Genomic DNA, 18,112 nt, shown 5'->3' with positions numbered 1-18,112 from the left:
GAGAGGCAACCTGGTGTTTCCCCCAGCCTTGTTTCCAGTCCTGCATTCCTTCCGATGCTCCGGGAGCAATCTGCTCTGCAGATGCCCGGCATGGATCAGGTTTCTTCTCTGGCAACAGGAGAAGTCCCTGGAAATTCTTCCCAGCAGACAGATTTCCCCAGAGAGATAACTCACAGCCTCCCTGGGTTTAAGCCCTGCTCCTGCCTTTGGAGTCGCAGCCCTTCAGTGAAACAGCGGAGTGTGGAAGAAGTTGCAAAAGTCACACAGAAATGCTGGAAATGTGGCATTTTACGGGCGGCTGGAGGAGCCCGGCCCACGGCCTCACTTCTCTTCATGCAAGAGCAGAAATGCTGCCGTGGCACAGGGCACCCCATAGCCCCCTGCTCCCCCCACTGCTGAGACCTGAGCACGCATCTCTGGGTGTCCTCCTGCCTTCTGGGCATGAGAAAGGCACAGTGAGCAAGGGACAAAAATAAAGAGCAGGGAGGAAAGGTAAAAAAACACAAAAATATTGGCACGAGAGGAGTCAGCATTCTCCTGGTTGGATTTTCTCATCAGCAGTTGTGTAGTCTAACTTCCATAATGTATTTAAAAGGTTCCCAGGACCCTCAGAAAGAGCTTTGATCCAAGGCAGGACCACTGATGCAAGTGATGCTTTGACAGTGGTGCAGAACCTCTCATCCTGTGCAGAGGGGATGGGGGAACCCCATTCCTAAAGGAGAGCAGAGTCAGTTTTCTAGTCAAGTTCATTTCAAGTTTGTTTGTCCGTGGGGTCATTGAAAGAATAACAATCCCAATGTGAAAACAAAACAAAACAGAAAAATAAAAACAAAACAAAAAAATCAACAACTAAATCCAAAACCGAAACAAACCACAAAACCCATCTTTTTTCAACAGCTTTTCAACCTTTTCAACAGCTGCAAAACAGTTCCATAAGCAACATATAATCACAGTGCAAATCAGAGCATCCAAAGCTCATGGTTGTTACACCAAACTCTTTGGGGTCTTTCCTAATTTAAGTCCTCCACACACTCTCCCTTTATCCCATCTCCTTACCCACATCTTCAGCTCATTTGCAGGTTTATAAATAAGAAATAAAAGGAGTGGTGGTGGGATCAGACATAGGACAGGAGGCAGCGACATCCTACAGAGAATGGTCCTGGAAGTCTGCTAAGTGACTGCACGAGGGGTTCTGGCGTAAACTGTTGTACACATAGATGGTAAGTTTTGGAAAAACCTTCAGGAAATACTCAGCATAGTCTCCTATTTTGTTGCTGATCCTGAAAGAGAACAAAAGCAAACAGGATTTTTAAAGCTTGTCCAAGGGGTCAGTATTCTAGTGTGCCCTTACAGAGAAAAAGCTATTCCAGAGGTTTTCTGATAACACAGCACAGATAAGACTCAAGGCTTCCTAGAAACCCCAGAGCTGCAACTTTTCTACTCCTCAATTCTTTTTTTTCCTCTTTTTCTTTGTTGTTGTTGTTGTTGTTTTGGGGGGTTTTATAGTTTTGTTTTGTTTTTTGGTTTGTTTTTTTGTTGGTATTTTTGTTTTGGTTTTGTTTTTTGCAGGGTGGGGGGGTTGTTTGTTTGTTTTGGGGAGGTTTTTTTGTTTGTTTTTTCCTCCAGCATCTCCATCTGCCTTTCACTTTGGACAGCTCTCTCAGGCACATGGTGGGGATTCTTGGGCTTGTCCTGGGCAAAGACAGGACTTGGTGATCCTTGTGGGTCCTCTCCAGCTCAGGATATTCTCTGATTCTATGCACCCATGGCAGGGGCAAGGATGGGAACACGTACCTTTCATCTTTGTGTTCATCCATGTTTCTCATGAGCCTCAGGAGGTCGGTGACATCATCTCTGTATTTGAATAGTTTTCCATTCCCAGGATTTTTCATGATGTGTAAAACATCTTTGTCAATCTGAAAGAAAGCACACAGATTATTCCCTGCCTTTCACACCCTACAAAAACCAATAGACCTTGAAGGTTTTGCCAGCCAATTCAAGAATGATCAACCCCTTTTATCACCCCAGTTAGCAGAGCTCCCTTTAGCATCAACATGCCTTCAACTGAATTGTTTTTCCCAGTTGTCTGTATTTCATGTGGGGCTGCTTTTTCCAGTTCCATTTTTAAACAAGAGCCCCTGGAACACTCGGAAAAATCTTCTGCCTGAATGTCTAGCTCAAACCTGATACCAATCCAAATTGAAGAGGATTACCATTTTGGTCCACCGTGGATACGGAGAAGTTTTCCTAGTGACATTAGGATCCTGAAAAACACTTCTTCGGTTTGGGTAGTCTTTGATTGTATTCCATATAGTCTTCAGAAAGTTGAACCTGCTGTGGGACGAGAAGCCTCATTAGCTGCAATGGGACAGTTCCCAGCACTACAGGCAATTCCAGCACCAAAATTCCACCTCCTTTGTGTTCCCAGGACTTACCTCTGATTGCTCCAGAAATAGGGATGTCTGCTCAGCCCTTCCAAGCCTCGTTCATCACGAGAGGACAGGCTTTGTACAAGGTCCAGAGCCTCTGTGTAATCTGGGGAATTGGAAGCCAAATCCTTGATCCCAACTTGCTCTAGGGGTTTTCTACCCCCTGTTAAAACGTAGAGCACGAGCCTGCCCAGGGCCTGCAAAGAGACATCACAGGCACCCAGCTTCCAACCCAATGTGTTGGAACTCTGGAGGCTGAAAATTTCAGGCTTTCTGTTCTAAAAGACATTAGCCTTCAAGCAAGGACCACATTTGACTTGAGACCATGGGACAGTCTTCTGAATTGAGTGATGGCACTGGGGTTGGGGGTGTGTAGTTGGAATAGTATTGTTTAGTGATCTCACAGGGTGAAAAACTTAGATTTTAGATTTTAGTATATAGTAATGTGTGGGGCAAGATGGAGGACTTTGGGCGTTGTCTAACTCCTTTTTCACCTTCTTTTTCCTTCTTCTTCATGGGTTTGGGTGGTTTTCTGTAACTGGGTGGGAAAGGTTCGCATTGTGGGCCTTGGGAGGTCATTATTGGGCCAGAAATATAAATAATATAGATGTCACCTCATTATTAGCACTTAAATCACCTTGGAAAGAGTTAGAAGCAGTCCATTTTACCTCTGTTCTCTAACTTGCTAGTTAGAGCTCACGGGTCGTGAGACTGTGATATAGATAAGAAATAATAAATATCCAAGTCCAAACACGAAACGATGACTCCTGTGTATTAATCCCAACCTTGGCAGAGAAAAAGAAGCCAGAACCATCACACCAACGACTCACCTCCCCAGGCCCTGCAGGTGGTCAGAAGTGTAAAACACACTCCCAGCACAAACCTCGAGGCTGTGTGCACAAGGACAGAGGGGACGGGCATCCAAACCAACACTGCTCCAGTGCAACATCTGTCGCTGCACAGGCTTCCCCACAAATCAAGGCATTTTCTAAATGCAAGAAGCCTTTCCCTGGGACCCGCAGCTACAGAGCACCCAAAATTTTAAACCATAGGTTGGTTCACAGAGAACTTGCCTTTAAATCTGAGTATACAAGTTCCTCTTGGCCTACGATCGACCTTCTTTTGTTATCAAAGTCCGCCAAGTAGATTTTGCCACCTAAATCTGAGGAAATAAGAGGAATTGTTAGTAAATAAAAGTAGCAAACCTTCATACGGTCCGTTGCTGACTTCTGGATGACCTCTTCTCTAAAGAGCATTTCTCTGAAGGCATCTGTGATGGGTTGATCTGCCTGCAGAGCCCCAGTGAGATATGTAAGGTTGTTCTCTCTGTGAACGTATCTGTACTTCTTCAAAGAGGAGATCTAAAGCCATCCCGTTCAGCACAAAGATATCTCTACTTTTACAAACAGCTGTGAGGCACCTTCTCCTCTAAACTACAAGGAAAGCAAAATGAAAACATAAAGAAAGAAAAACGTAACCTATGACGAAGTTCCCGGGCTGTAGATCCTGGTGAGCAAATCTGAGGGAGTGCAGCTCCCTCAGTGCCTGGAAGATCATCTTCAGAGCAGCTTTGTAATCCTTTTGGCCTTCAGGGTCCTGCAGGTGTTCCTGGAGGTTTTTCTCCCAGAGTGGGAAGCACAAGTACATGCAGTCTTTTTCCTTCTCAGACTGGAAGAGCTTCAGTAGATGCTCGCAGTGAGAACATTCCTCCAAGAACGCTTTCTCTTTGTTACCCTCTGCACTGCGGGTTATCTTCACTGCTACCTCTGTCCCTCCGTGGAGCCCGAGGTAGATGCCATCCTGAATTTTCTGCTCGATGTACGGAAATATCTTCAGTTTGCCAATCATGGGGCGATACATTTGATCGAGTTTTTTCAGCTGGGCCCTCCAGCGTTTGCTGTTTGGCTCCCACTCTCTGGGGGTTTCTGAAACAAGCTCGGCCTTGTGCTCACGAAGAAGGTTTTCCATGCTAAGGGAACGATTTCTCCTTGCAACTGCCAGCAGGTTCCCATGATCAGTCCTCGCTCCCTTTTCACACAACAGCTTTGCTATTTCGTAGTCACCTTTCTCCACAGCCACCATCAGGGCTGTGTTGCCCTCCTCATCCACGTCATCAATGTCTAGCTCATCCTTCTCCAGCAAAGCCATCACCAGCTCCGGGCTCTCCATTTCAACAGCCAGGATGAGGGCGGTTTTCCCACATTCATCCTTGCTCTTCACATCCACACCATGCTCCAGCAGGAAGCGGACTATGGACACAGCTGACTGGTACCTTTTTTTGTCCGAACCCTTCTTTAGGGCGTGGATCAAGGCGTTCCTGTCTCTGTTGTCACGGATGTTCACATCAGCCCCCATCTCCTGGACCAGGATTTTCACAGCCGAGAAGTGGCGCTCCCTGCAAGCGTCCATCAGCGCCGTGCCACCTCCTTTGTGCAGCTTGGCTTTCTCCTCACTGGTCTCCCTCCTCAGATTCACCTCTGCCCCTCTGCTGTACAGGAATCTCAAGGCTTCCTCCTTCCCGTACCACGCAGCCTCCATGAACGCTGTGAATCCGTTGATGTCCCGGTCGTTAATGTCTGACCCTCGCTCCAGGAGGAGCTGCAGGATCCCCACGTCCCCTCTTATCCCTGCCTCAGTAAATGCAGTGCCACCGTTGTCCTTCCTGGCGTGCAGGGAAGCTCCCCTGTCCAGCAGAAGCCGGACCAGGTCCTCCCCCCTGGTTTGCACTGCGGTCTGCAGGGGTGTCCAGCCACTGTCTACCTTGGAATTCACATCTGCCCCTCGCTCCAGCAGCTCCAGCACAGCTTCCTTATCCCCGTACTTCACAGCAGCATTTAACTCGGAGTTAAGGGCTTCTGCTGCCTTCGTGCCGGGAGGGCTGGAGGCCTGGTTGTGAGCTGGGAGCTCCATGGTGGTCTGAGGGAGAGCTCTGGGGTCAGTAGCAGAAGGCAGGGATCCACAGGAGGGTGGGAGAGGTGCAGTGCTCAGTGCCTTCCGAGCAGGGGATGCGCTGGGAGTGGCTGCTGAAACCCATCAGGTGCAGTTTTATGGGCTCTGTGGTCCTCACCTGATTAATGAACAGGAAAGATTGCTTTATTAGCCTGTGAAACCTCACCACTTGCACTCCATGTCCTATCCTGAGGACAGCAATGCCAGTGCCAGCCAGGAGAGTCAAGGCCTGGAGAGAAGCACAGCTTTAGCACCCACGGGCTCCTTGTTTCCTTGCCTGGCCCCAGCCCCTCTCACGGCCCAGGGAGGTGTCCCTGCTGCCTTTGCTGTGAGTGTCATCTCAGACTCGTCACAGGTTTCCTGGCAAGCCATCCCCCAGCCACGGTGTCAGCTGGAGATGGGCACTGCCCTTCAGCTTTGGATGGCAACCCCACGCAGTCCTGACTGCCCCTGATCCAACACCTGGGGTGAGACAGAGGGCCAGGCTTAATCCCTCCTGCTTCTACAGGCCACGAGGAGAGCCTGCCTAACAGGAAGCCTCTCCTACGCTTTTCACCACGTTAGGGGATTGATCAGGTAGGATTTAATTTACCTGTCTGGTATCTAGAAAAAGTGGGGCTCCAATACCCATTTCCTGATTAGCACTTCCAGGAGTTATTCCTGACAAGCCGAACTGGAAATAAATTACCCAAGCAAATCACGAAAGGGATAGAAAAGTCCTAAGGTAGAAAAGCAAAGTATAAACTTACCTGAATTTTCCCTCAGGAAAGCCAAAGATCGGGTTTTGGATGGTTTATTTCCCTGCCCAGCAGGAAATAAACACAGTAATTCATCGATTTAGATGTATTTCATTTCCTTGTATTAATTTCTGTACCTTTTGCCGCACAGGAAAAAGAAATAAACAGTGTTACATTCCTGGCCCGAAAAGCAGCACAGCATCCCCTGGGCACGGTGGGGCTCGAGTTCCTCCCCCCTGCCAGGATGGTAAAACTCCAGGGAGGGGGGAGGAGAGGGGCTGAGCTCCTTCCTCCTCCTCCTCCTCCTCCTCCTCCAGGGGACTGGAGCTTTGTACTCCAGGAAATGTTTAAATATTTCTGTCCCCGCCCCACTGACTTTTGATCTCGTCTGCCTGTGCCGATGTGTCACCCAGCCCCGCCTGCTGCCACCCACAACGACACAGCCAAGCAAGGGCTCCCCAAAAATGTGCTGGCCCCTGCCAGGAAGGAAGGTTTTTATCCACTTGCAGGAGGATGCTTGTTGCACTGCACCCCTCACACCTTAACAGGTGTTCCTTTATCAGGAAAAGAGTTTAAGTTTCACCCCTGAACTTTTAAGGAAAAAGAACCAGAAACTTCCGTGCTCCTTTCACCATCATCAGCCCAGTGCCAGGACAAAAGCATCTGTTGGATCCCTGAGCTGTTCCTCAGCTGTTCCTGAATCTGTTTTCTATTTGGCAGCATGCAAAAAAACCCCTCCTGGATCGTTGAATACTTAAGAGAGAGCGCGGAGGTTCTCAGTGCATTTCCGGGGTGTCTTAGCAGATGCAGGGGACCTCCCTGCACTGTGCACGGCTTTTATTCTTTTGTTGTGCATAGTTTCTTATTTTCTCCTTAATTAAAACCTTTTTGCTTTTTCCAAACCCCTCCGATCAGCCGTCTCGCTCATTATTCTTATTTCTGAGAGGCTGCTGGCAACCCTCAGAGCTCGATACACCTTAGTGGGGCTAAAACCACTCTGGCCCCACGCAGAAACTCATCAGATGGTGGGCTTCTGGGGGAGGTGTTTGGCAGCCTTTTTTCCAGCAGGCAGCAGAGAAGTCATGAGCAAAGTGCTCTCCCCATGGACCCAGACCCTGTTTAGAAACGTCTGCTCAGCAGTGTTTCAGAAGCTGAAGGCGTGCAGGCATGGAATGCATCAGGGGGTGTGGACTGGCGGACATCTGGGGCTTCGTTTTAAGCTTTTCCTCACCTTTTTGGTAAATCCATCCACGTGAGAGAACTAAATGCTGCTCAATTACAGCCAGGGAATCGCTGAGCTGTGGGCTCCTCACTGCTTGGGCACCGTGGCACCCTGCTCCTTGTAGGCAGCTCTGTGTAAACAGTCAGCCTGCTGCTCCAGGTCTTCCTTTTCTGCCCGGTAAGCCTGAGCAGGAAATACACGGAGTAGCCCGGGCTGTGTAGTCCCACCCAGTTTCCTTCACTGCCCTGTGACGTGAGATGAGCTCAGCAGAGCCTGTGCAACTCCCCCAGGCAGCTTCCCTGGGCTGTGCCAGCGGCAGGATTCAGCTCAGGGCTGGAATTGTGTCAATCCAATCATTCCCGACTTTCCATAGTGCCTTGGCACACGGCACAAACAGAGGATCTTCCTGTGGACACAGAGACATGGCACAAGGGCACGGAAAAGCCTTGAAAGGGTTGGGTGGGTGCAGCCCTGCACGTTTTTCACGGATATCCCAATCCCTGTGGATGCCTGCACTGCTGGCCCACATCTCCAGGCCAGCTTTCACTAAGCTCTGCCTCTGCAGGAGTCACAGCCCTGTACCTCACTGTGGTGTTGGGTATCCTGCTTCCCGCAGCATCCACAGGGTCTGGGAACATCCCACGGTCTCTGCATGGGATTCTGGAGGGTTTGTGCTGCCCCAGGAGACCTTGACACAGCCCCACAGGGACAGAGACTGAAAACTCTGGGAGCAACCTCCAATCTGTCTCAAGGCTGTCAGGATCTCGTTTTAATTCACAGGAAGGATCTCTCCCAGAGTTTGAGCAGGGCTGTGGCTGCAGCTGCTGGTGTTCAAGTACCCATTTGCAGGCTGCAAAAACAGACAAACAACCAGAGCAAGGGCACATCTCAGCTTCAAAGGCAGTGAAGACATCCAAAAAAAGCCAAAAGACATTAAAAAAAAAAAGCCAATATAACAGCATCACCTCGCCCACCCAGCCAAGTACAAAAGCCTACTTCAGCTTGCTGTTTTAATTAAAGTCATTTATTATCTTATGGTGGGAAGATGAAAATGCCTAGGATGGTAGGAACCCAAAACCCTGTGGCGGTGGGAATGAGGTGTTTGCAGCCAGCAGGGCTGTGGCAGGAGTGTCCTGTGCCTGTATCCCAGCCAAGAAGGGTTTGCTGGTAGCGCTTTCCTGATCCAAATTGTTTTTCGCAGAGCCGTAAGTTTAAACTCTGAGTCCCTGCAACAGACAGTTTCCAGGGAATGACAGGGTCTCAAAGGTTTTCTAAAGCAGGGGAGTAACTGAGCTCCTCTCCACCACCATTCTGTAGCCTCCGGGTTATGGAGTTCCTGCTGTATTTGTACATCTGCAGAGTCGTTATTTGCTCCCACGCACCCAGGGACTCAGGAGATGAGCTGCTGAGACACAGACAGCAGGGGAATCCAGGGCATAGCTAAACAAATCTCCCTTTTCCCCCATTCTGATGGACTTACACCCATTTTTGCATCCCTTCCCCTGAGATGACATCTCCCGAGAATCCTTGTCCTCCCAGCAGCCACAAATAGACACGAGGCAAAATGTGGCAACAAGAACTGCCTGCCAAGGGCAAAATAATTTTTTAAAGGAGCTATGAATAGTAGGATGAGGTTTTTTTCTCCATGTTCCCTTCACGTGCTTTCCCTATTATATTTCCAAGTGGGAATATCCCAGAGTTTATGTGCTTGGCCATGCCGATGTGACTTCCAGTGCTGGAAGACAACCCTGGAAAATAGTCCACAGAAGGATGGCAGGTGATGCTACCCATGGAGGCCCATCAACCTCTTCTCACAGAACCATTTAGGTTTGAAAAGACCTCCAAGGTCGTCGAGTCCAACCTCCAAAATCGTTGAGCCCAACCATCATCCATCACCGCCAGGTTCACCACTGAACCACATCCCTCATTATCTGTGCCTTTCATGGAGTATTTTTACATTTTTTAAACTTCATCTTCTAGTTTTTCAGACTGCTGCTCAATCCTTATCACCACCAAAAAAGAAATTTTTGCCAGCAGGGAAGGAGAGGTGAGGGCAACAGCGAGGCAGGCAGGGATCTCACCAAGAGGGCAGCACATCCCAGTCCCTGGGCAAGGAGGGCAGGGCAGATCCATTTAAAACAGCCCAGAGCAGCCCAAATAGGTCAGGCACGAACCAGGCTGAGGACCTGAGCTTAGAAATGCCTTTCCCAAGGAGAGCAGGTGGATCTCCATCAGGATTTCTCCCCATTTCTGTTTCTCATCCCCATCCTTGCCCCCAGGCTGTGGCTGCACCATGTCCCAGCTCCCCTGCAGCACAGGCAGCCCAGCCCCGGGGAGGCAGGAGGGCTGCACACCCCAGCAGCAGCAGAAAGCATGAAAACTCTCTCTCATTCTTTTCTCAGCTCCCGAGGCAGCCCAGGGGCACAAATCCTTGTGCAACCTTGGCATTCAGCTGCCGTGTCAGGGGAGGGCGAGGGGGACCGCTCAGGCTCAGTGGGAACACTCACATCAGCTGTGAGTTCTGGCACTTCAGTTCAGCCAAAGGCCTTGAAGTGGAAGCTGCAGAGCGATGCCATCCAGCTGCTCCCTCCCTGCTGGCTGCCCTGGGGCTGGCAGAGCACGGGGTGAGGCGTTTGGCGTGTTTGGAATGGCTCAGTGCATCCTCTCTGCTGCTCAGCTCCCTCCAAAAACACATGCAGATGGCATTGGACAGCGTTCCTTCGTGGCCTTTCTTTGAAAAGAGGAATAAATCAGGGATGCACACATATACAGCCTGTTGTCACCTGTGTGTGTCCATGGAAAATGAAAGCTCAGGATTGCCACACTTAAATATCTGCAAATGCACCAGCCTGAATCCTTGTCTTAGTGCACTCCTGCATCCGCGTCCTAAGATCACCCCAAAACTGCTTGGTCCCACTGGATCAGGGACCTTCTGGCTGAGCTGCTGCTGGGAATGCTGCAGCTCCCAGGGCACGGGGAAATGGCTTTCCTTCCACCAAATAAATCCAACCCCCCCCCCCCCCCCTCCTGGCTCATGGAAACCTGGCCTCGGAGCAAGTTTGTGTTCACAGCCTGGAGGGCAGGGCAGTGCCAGCCCCCACGGTGGCTCCCCAGAGCTCAAATCCCCTCAGCTGCTTCCAAATTTGCAAACCCTGGGAAACTTCAGCCGAGGTTTATTGGGAATGACCACAGCAGGCCGAGGGAAGCTTTGGCTCCTCTTTCTCAAATGTGGTTTTGTGGTTTGGGTTTTTTGGGGGTTTTTTTAATCCTCCCCCCCCCCATTCCCACCCCGAGGCTTTAAGGTTTTGTTGTCTTACCACTGGGTTTTGGCAGCAGCCACAGCTGGATGCAAGGCTTGCTTTTAGTGACTGGGTTTTCTCTTTGGGATGCATCTCCGAGGAAGCTGGGCTGCAAATGGGATCGTTCAGGATCAGCTGTGGGGTCTGAGAGCTGCCATCGAGGCCGAGGCTCAGCTTGGGCCGTGCCTGATGCAGCAATGACAGGCACAGCCTCACATTTCCTTCCAATGAAAGCTCAAAAAGGTTTTACTCCGATATTTTTGTTACTTCTTTATTTTGTTGGTGTCGTTGTTGGCCTGTTTATTTTTTTTTAAATGGAGAGTCAGTTTTAAATTAACTTCAAGGTGTGCAAGACAGAGTATCCGTATTTTTCATTCAGAAGCTGCGGTTAAAAAAAAAAAAAAGAAAGGCAACAACAACATTATTTTTGATTCTAGCTACTTCTAGTCTGCTTTACTGCTCTCTTTGCTGACAAGTAATTTAAATATTTCCTGGATACTTTTCAGCTCATTTCTTGCCTCTGCCACGGACAAAGATCAGATAGAGATGCAAACTGCTATGATCCCAAATCACCTGGCTTGTAAGACAAGGCCATGCTTAATTTCAAAGGAAATGAAAGGTGAGGGGAAGCTCAACCTGCTTTTTCCTCTGGACAGGCGGGGGTGGAGCAGAGTCGATGTATTCCGCAGTGCCTGGTGATCCCTGCACCCTGCATGGCTGTGTCACAGGGGACAGGAGGTTCTGTTGCAGCTGCAGGTGCTTGTGAAATGCGTCTGAATGGCAGGGGGTGGCTTGTGCTCATAGTAACACCTTGGAAGATGCATATTCCCGAGCTATTCCCCCGTGATTCCAGTGATTCCAGCTCCTCCTCGGCAGTCCCCTCACGCTCTCCTCCGCTGACGCAGGCCAGTTAATTTTGGCTGCCAGAACACGCAATAAATAGAAAGAAGGCAACTGAAATAAAACCGATATTTCGGTTGGGGTTTTTTATTCCAAGCACTTCTTGGAGCTGCACTGGGGTACTCCTCCCCATGTGTTGTCACAGGCAGCCCTGGGTGCTTCCATGGAAAGCTTTTTCCATGCAACCCTCCCCATCCCTCCCAGGGAATTCCAGGGAACTCGCTCTGCACAGAAATAGGATGGTTTTTAATAACCCCTCTGATACCAGACAGTTTCCCCCTTGTCAATGAAATCAATCATCAGGTGTGTTACTGACAAAAATCAAGTCTTATTTATGTCAGTGACCCAAAAGCAGATTTTTCCTGGAAAAAAAAAATGCATCCTCTCAATGCAATTGAGAATTTTAAGACAATTTTAAGGTAAATTTTAAGACACTTGTGTTTTACTAAGACTGAGAAGATATTGGGAACTGTAGTCCTGTAAATGGCTCAGAAATGATGAGCAATGCAAGCAGTACTGAATACCCTGGCAGTTCACGCATTCCAAACTTCACTTCTGCTTTCCTTCTTTCCATGAACTGTTTGGTTTTTATTGATAAACCAAATACCACAAAGCTTTATGCTTCAAAAGTCTTCCCCCTTCCTTTTCGGCTCTTGACACTGTCACTTTTAAAGCAACTGGAAATGCCCCCTGAGTCACCCAACACAAGCAGCTTTGCAAAGCATCCAGAATTAGAATGTAAAATTTAATTGAAAGTCCACGACCAAAAAAAAAAAGAAAGAAATACAGACCCAGTCCATGCTGTCAGGGTATTCTTCTCTTTAAATTTTATTTTGTAATGACAACGTCACGTCGGCAATGAGAACAGACCATTGTGCATCACTCGCTTCAGTAACACAGCAAGGGTGGTTCCAGTTGTAAAAATAAATAATAAATAAGAAAGCAGCTGGTATCTCCCTGTAAACACAGCCAGGACAACAGCCAGAGGCTCAGAGGTGGGACCAGTTTGGGGATGGTGGAAGAGGACTCGGAGCAACATCCCCAAACTGGTCCTTGGTCCCTTGCTCTGTTCAAGCAGCTGTGAAAAGCCCAAAGGATGCTGTGCTCTGGGTGTTGCTGAGACGGGGGGGGGCGAAAGAGAGTTCCCTTGGCAAGGAGTGAGTACCAGTGGGATAAGGATCTCCAGGTTTGGTCTTCAGGGATAAATGAAGCCCTGGAAAGCAGCCCTCAGCAGGGAGCAGTGCCGGTGGCACATCCCAGCACAGGCTGCACAACACCCACCCAGGCAGCTGCTGCCACCATTGCTGCCAAGTGGGATCAGCACCTCTCCAGGACCCCAAATTTCCTGCTGAGAGGGACTTTCTGAAGAGCTGCCCTTAGGTCTGGGCTGATGATGTGTCCTGCCACCCCTCTGAGTCACTAAATTCTCGGCACCGACTTCTCTCACTCCACGGGTTCCTGCTAAAGTACTGTGGCTGCAGACTGGTTTCAGCATCCAAAGGAACACCAAGCCCGATTATAAACCCAGGCAAAGCCCCGGGTTTTCTCTCCCTCGTGTGAAAATCAAGTTTTTCCATAAGGTTTCTCACCAAAATGCCTGTCTGACCTCTCTGTTCCCTGCCTAGGACAAGCTGCTGTGTGCTGCGGTGCCTTCCACATCTTTAAGGGGAGAGAGGCAGCAACGTGGGCTGCAAAGTATCCTTGCACTGCCTCTGTGGTCCTCTAGCAGCTCTCCCTGCTGCTATTGGTGTACCTCGCTCCACAGCTGTGCTACAAATCTGCCTGGTCCTCTCAAATCATTACACAGAAAAGGTGGGAGGCATGCTAAGTGCTACAACAGCTAAAATAATTTAATTTACAAGCTCCTCGGAGAGAGGGACATGCGTGTGTGCTTTCAGCAGTGCTCCTCTAATAAATACAGATGTAATAATAATAATATCAACAACGATAAAATAAATAACAATAATAGGAATAAACCGTCGCGCACGTGACCTAAGATTGGGTGCAATCTGAAGGTCGTGGAGCTCAAGCGAGGGATAAAAACGCCACTGCACTGGAAGGAGGTGGAAAGCTTCGATGCAGAGCATGCACAGGACACAGCTGGAGGATCTTGGGATCAGGAGAAGGCAGGTGCAGGATCCCTCCAGCTGAAAGTGCCAGGTCGCCTCGGGGCTTTTATCCCGGCCATTCCCTGCGAGCAGGAGTGGCAGCCTCGTGTGCTGGATTCCGCAGGTCAGAGAGCAGGTGGGACCTCTTCGGCTGCGGATGCTCGGGGGAATCCCATCTCCTCTCCCTGGGCTCGCAGCTCAAACCCGATTCCTTTCTGCGTCTGCAGCGGCCGAGCTGCAAGGGGAGGCTCCGGGCTCCCACCTGGAGAGGGAGGAACGCCGGGTCCTGCTCCACGTGCTGGGGGATCCTGTTAAAATTCCAGAACTTCAGCCGAAACCCGGCCACACGGGCCTCAGCCCTGGCCAAGCGTGTCCCACCCCGTGCCTGTCCCCCGGCCGGTCCCCCCGCCGCGCCGGGGCTGGGCTCAGGTGTGTGAGCGCTTGCTGGAGCCGCGGCTGGCGGCCTGCCGGGTCATGTCCTGGTAGGAGGCGGATTTCAGGAAGCGGGGGTAGGAGTCCTTCTCCATCAGCGTGCGGGTCTTGGCCTGGGCCTCGTTGAAGCAGGCGGAGGTGGCCCCCGAGAGGTTCTTGCGGGTGATCTCCCTGGTTTCGTGGTCGATGTTCACCTGCAAGGCAGCCGCGCCCACAAATGTTAGCTCCTCTCCCGTATGAGGACACAAACTGTTTGTAATCCATCTTCAGCTGAGGGTGAAGACGCTCACAAACATTTCTATCCCTTCATGGTTAGACTCAATTTCTGTTGCAACGTTAACGAGCCAATTGTGATGGACCACACGGTGTTAGAAATCAAAGCTCTCATGAGCAAGAGCGCATCTTCCCCCTCATGCAAAAGCATTTTAATAAAGCCCACCAGGATATTTTATTCTTTTCCCACCCTATTGGGTGCCAAAGAAAGTGCTCTCACCTCCCTGGGCGCCTCACTTTGGACGAACTCCTCGAAGATCCTGTTGGCTTTGGAGGCCAGCTTGGTTTTCGACCGGGTCTTTTTGAAGTCCTCGCATGCCAGCCAGAAGTCGAGGTTCTCCTCGCTGAATTCGGTCTTCAGGAAGGTGTGGAAGGCGTTTACCCCACCTGGGGAGGAGACAGAAGAGCAGTTAATGGGACAGAAGGGAGGAAGAGGACCAGCAGCAGACACTGCCTGGCGAGCAGCAGCATCGCCCTGGGAGCTCAGACTGTGACATCTGCCGATTTCCTTTCCCTCCGGGCAAATTCCACCCTCTGAGACACTGCTAATTGGCCTCTAGACTCCAATAAAATCCTTTCCCACAGACAAGTAATCCTCTGGTTTTATTTATCTGACCTTTCTGTAATGAGGCCTCAGAGCATTTTCTTTACAGCTTCGGAAAAGAGCTAATTCTACCTAAGGAGGAGCGCGCTGACGCATCGGAACGCTGCAGGAGCCCAGCAGCGCTGCCTCGGGTTTGATTTCTCAGCCGAGATCCGGGGGGAACGAGATGCTGAGGGCGGGAGAGTAATTGCAGCAAGCATTTCAAAGCTGTGCTGGGAGGGTGGATTAAGTTACAAAGCTGGAGATGCTCATTAGCCATCACAGCACGTGAGGAAGTCTGGGGGGAAAAAAAATACACTTGGCCCCAGACTAGCGCTGTGGAAGGACTTTGTCTGGCTGGGGAAGAGCTTTGAAGGTAGACAACTACTTTTGGATTAAAATTTGGTGGTTCTGCCATTGTGCAGAGCCCAGTGCAAGGGAGGGATCATGTGTGGGACTAAAAAACAGGTCCCATCTCTGGGTCTGGAGGAGCTGCCTGCACAGGGAGAGGGACAGAGCATCTCACAGACACACAGCTGACATCAGAAGGGGGAAAGGCCACGGTTATTCAGTAAAACAGCTGAATTCCTTCTCCCTGTGGAGGAGCCGTCCCCGGAGGCACAGGTCAGACAGACAGAGGGCAGCAATGCAGTTGTTTGGACAAGCCTGAGGGGAGGTGGCTGCATCGCTGTTTCCACCAGACACCGAGAGCAGACGCTGCCTTCTCCCGAGCGTGGAGAAAGGGGCGGTTTGGGAATACCATGGCGTTCCCCCTGGCGGGCTGCTCCTCGTGGGATGCCCGTGACAACGCTCCTGTCCCAAGGCAGCAGCGAGACAACACTTCTGCCCCCCAAAAACACCCAGCCTGGAGGAAAGGGTACGGCTTCAAGGGGCAGGCAATGAGCCCTGTGCCTCACATCTGGGCAGGAAAGGGGCCCCCTTCTAAATCCTAGAACACCTCATTTGAGGAGGAGGCGAGATTTCCTTGTACGCTGACTTCAGTCGTACAGCTCACCACAAGTACATTTGTCCTACACGCTCTCACCGGCAGAAGAAAACAAGATGCTACTCACTTTTGCTCTTGAGGAGCTGGTCAAAGGACTCCCTCCATTCCAGCACCTCTTGGGAGGAGTCTCTGGAAAAGACAAAAGGATGTGAGGCTCGCTGTCCAGCGGTGAGGGGTGGGAGCATTTCACTTGTGCAGCTCCGTTAACGGGAGACAGCGGCTTTCGGCAGGAAACCAAAGGAGAGGCCAATATCCATTACCTGTGGGCTCTCTTTCCTCTCTCCTCCCTTTCTTTTAGCTTCCCTGATGGCTCACCCGACCTCAGCTCCATGCTGCTGGCCAGGAGGTTCTCTAGGGGATGCTCAGAAAAACCCTTTCCTGCCGATGCAAGTCCAGCAGGTTCTCTAGGGAATGCTCCCTTTCTGCTGGTGCCGTTCCAGCAGAGCCTCCTCTGCAGGAAGACCCCCTGCCCTCAGCAGCAGTATTTAGTGTTCTGTGTTTAATGCTGCCTGCATTCCCCGGGGGTAGCCCAGCCACTGGCGTGAGGCACCAGGAAGTGCAGGAGCCCCGCGGGTTCCTTGCCTCTTTGCCAAGGCCCTGCTCTGTGCCTAATGCCAGAGCATCCGTTCCCCCGTCGGATTTTATAACCGCTGGAGCTGGGAAGTGATCCGCCTTCCCGGCCCGCCTGGGTGGGACTATGTGGAGGGGGAGCTGCGCAGATGGGCAGGAGCATCCCTCGGAAAAGGCTGTTCCGCGGGGACCTGGCCCGGCCTGAACCCGGGGCAGAGCAGTGCTGGCCTTACCTGCGCCTAGAGCCCAGCTGCAGCTTGCTGGAGCTCCCGATCTTGTGTCCCAGCTCGGGTTTATGAAGCAGGATGCCCAAGCGGGTCTTCAGATCCTTGGCTCTGGAAGGGAGGGAGGGAGGAAGGGGAGAGGTGGGATGGCTGCACCATCGGTCTGCTGCCGCCACCCCCTCCGCTGGCAGGGGCTGCACCCCACGGGCTGGGGGGCACAGCCCTCGCTCCCCTACTCCAGCCACTTCTTTGCTCTCTGGTGTGTGAAACAAACGCTCCCCACTTGCTTTTCCTGCTCCCTGGCAACCGCGCTCGGCAGCGCATTACGCCTGGGGGACTGTTTTCTCCTGCTCGCTTCCCAGGCAGAGACACATGGAATATAAAGCACGACGAGCTCTTTCCTCTGGGGCAGGTAACAGAGCAGCTGCCGAGTACCCAGCTGGAGTCCCCCGAGCTCCCCGGAGCTCACCTGCTTCCTTTTCCCACCCCACTCTCCCGGCAGCGCTCCGCTGCTCCCAAACCGCTGGAAAAACACAGCGATTTCTTCCCGCTCGGCAGAGCGGGAGCATCTCGCTGCTGGCAGGCTGCTGCTCCCCTGCTCTCCTCTTTGGGGTGTCCCTGGGTCCCCAGGAGCCTGTCACCAGGCCGTGGAGAAGGCAGCGCTCCGCACCAGCGCCATCCACCTACCCCATGCCCTTAGGAGGAGGCGGCAGCGCTGATGCTCCTGTGCCAGAGGCTGGGATGCTCCTGTGCCAGAGGCTGGGATGCTCCTGCCTGTCCCGGCGGCTCCGCGGCCAGGGCACGGAGGAGGCACCTCCCTAGCGGGATCTGTCTGCGGCAGCAGGGCAGGAGGAGCGGCTCCTGTCCGTCCCCAGGGTGTCCCCGAGGCGGAGGGTGGCCCCGCCGCTCTCTGAGTGCCGCGGCTCGTTCGTACAAAAAGAAGGGTTTAAATGTCAAGCCGGCGGCGTGGGGCTTTGCAGGAGGAGCGACGTGTCACTTAACAGTTCGACCGTGTTGACAAAAACACTCCTGCTGCTGCCGCCAACTCGGAGCAAGTTGTGCAGAGGCAGAGCCGGAGAAAACCTGGTGTGTGTGTACAGCCCTGTCCAGCCTCCTCTCCCTCCGCTCGTTTCCCCTCCAGGGGAGCAGAGGGGATGCAGCCACAACAAAATCACCTGGCCGCGTGTTTCCTGGAGGCCTGCACCCCGGTTCCTGCCCTAACACCACATCCGCAGCAGCACGGGCTGGTCCAGGTGCCTCTTTTCCAGCGAGCCCTCTGCCTCCCAGAAGCGCCTTACCTTTCCAGGCAAGTGATGGGGAGCGCGGCTAAGCCCCGGCACATGCTGAGAGCTGGGCACCCGGGCATCCAGCAACTCATCG

The 18,112-nt window shown here is 51.7% G+C and overlaps 2 protein-coding genes across 5 annotated transcripts; both read right to left on the bottom strand.

Annotated features, from left to right (window-relative positions):
* Positions 1–732: 732 nt before the first annotated feature.
* Positions 733–7,552, bottom strand: RNASEL (ribonuclease L). 2 transcript variants are annotated; one of them, XM_066192111.1, is made up of 8 exons: positions 7,347–7,552; positions 6,128–6,252; positions 3,908–5,496; positions 3,503–3,591; positions 2,436–2,626; positions 2,214–2,334; positions 1,795–1,916; positions 733–1,280 (listed from the first exon to the last, which is right to left on the bottom strand). In XM_066192111.1, exons 3-8 carry the CDS (start codon positions 5,337–5,339, stop codon positions 1,145–1,147), a joined length of 2,091 nt encoding a protein of 696 aa, XP_066048208.1. In that variant the 5' UTR covers positions 5,340–5,496; positions 6,128–6,252; positions 7,347–7,552; the 3' UTR covers positions 733–1,144. The 2 variants fall into 2 exon arrangements, with proteins under 2 accessions (XP_066048208.1, XP_066048210.1); XM_066192113.1 differs by having other exon boundaries at positions 2,214–2,331.
* Positions 7,553–12,338: 4,786 nt separating this feature from the next.
* LOC136294901 (regulator of G-protein signaling 16-like) lies at positions 12,339–18,110 on the bottom strand. 3 transcript variants are annotated; one of them, XM_066193091.1, is made up of 6 exons: positions 18,031–18,110; positions 16,742–16,843; positions 16,199–16,360; positions 16,006–16,067; positions 14,570–14,736; positions 12,339–14,270 (listed from the first exon to the last, which is right to left on the bottom strand). In XM_066193091.1, the coding sequence occupies exons 1-6, from the start codon at positions 18,108–18,110 to the stop codon at positions 14,070–14,072; spliced, it is 774 nt and encodes a 257-aa protein (XP_066049188.1). In that variant the 3' UTR covers positions 12,339–14,069. The 3 variants fall into 3 exon arrangements, with proteins under 3 accessions (XP_066049188.1, XP_066049186.1, XP_066049187.1); XM_066193089.1 differs by lacking the exon at positions 16,199–16,360; XM_066193090.1 differs by lacking the exons at positions 16,742–16,843; positions 18,031–18,110 and having other exon boundaries at positions 16,199–16,315.
* Positions 18,111–18,112: the final 2 nt, after the last annotated feature.

This window comes from Chamaea fasciata, unplaced genomic scaffold (assembly GCF_029207755.1).
Source record: "Chamaea fasciata isolate MVZ Bird 193981 ecotype frontalis unplaced genomic scaffold, bChaFas1.0.hap1 SCAF_10, whole genome shotgun sequence".
Taxonomy (NCBI): Eukaryota; Metazoa; Chordata; class Aves; order Passeriformes; family Sylviidae; genus Chamaea; species Chamaea fasciata.
The sequence above is the reverse complement of the archived record's forward strand: the minus strand, read 5'-3'. Positions and strand labels throughout refer to the sequence as shown.

Excerpts from the sequence above, each read along its gene's own strand:
- LOC136294901 (XM_066193091.1), bottom strand. The coding sequence starts at position 18,110 with ATGAGTTGCTGGATGCCCGGGTGCCCAGCTCTCAGCATGTGCCGGGGC. Across the intron at positions 16,844-18,030 it reads CCCATCACTTGCCTGGAAAG|AGCCAAGGATCTGAAGACCC; the intron begins GTAAGGCGCTTC and ends CCTCCCTTCCAG. Across the intron at positions 16,068-16,198 it reads AGAGGAAAGAGAGCCCACAG|AGACTCCTCCCAAGAGGTGC; the intron begins GTAATGGATATT and ends TGTCTTTTCCAG.
- RNASEL (XM_066192111.1), bottom strand. The coding sequence starts at position 5,339 with ATGGAGCTCCCAGCTCACAACCAGGCCTCCAGCCCTCCCGGCACGAAG. Across the intron at positions 3,592-3,907 it reads GCCCGGGAACTTCGTCATAG|ATTTAGGTGGCAAAATCTAC; the intron begins GTTACGTTTTTC and ends TTATTTCCTCAG. Across the intron at positions 2,627-3,502 it reads TTGTATACTCAGATTTAAAG|GCCCTGGGCAGGCTCGTGCT; the intron begins GCAAGTTCTCTG and ends GTCTCTTTGCAG.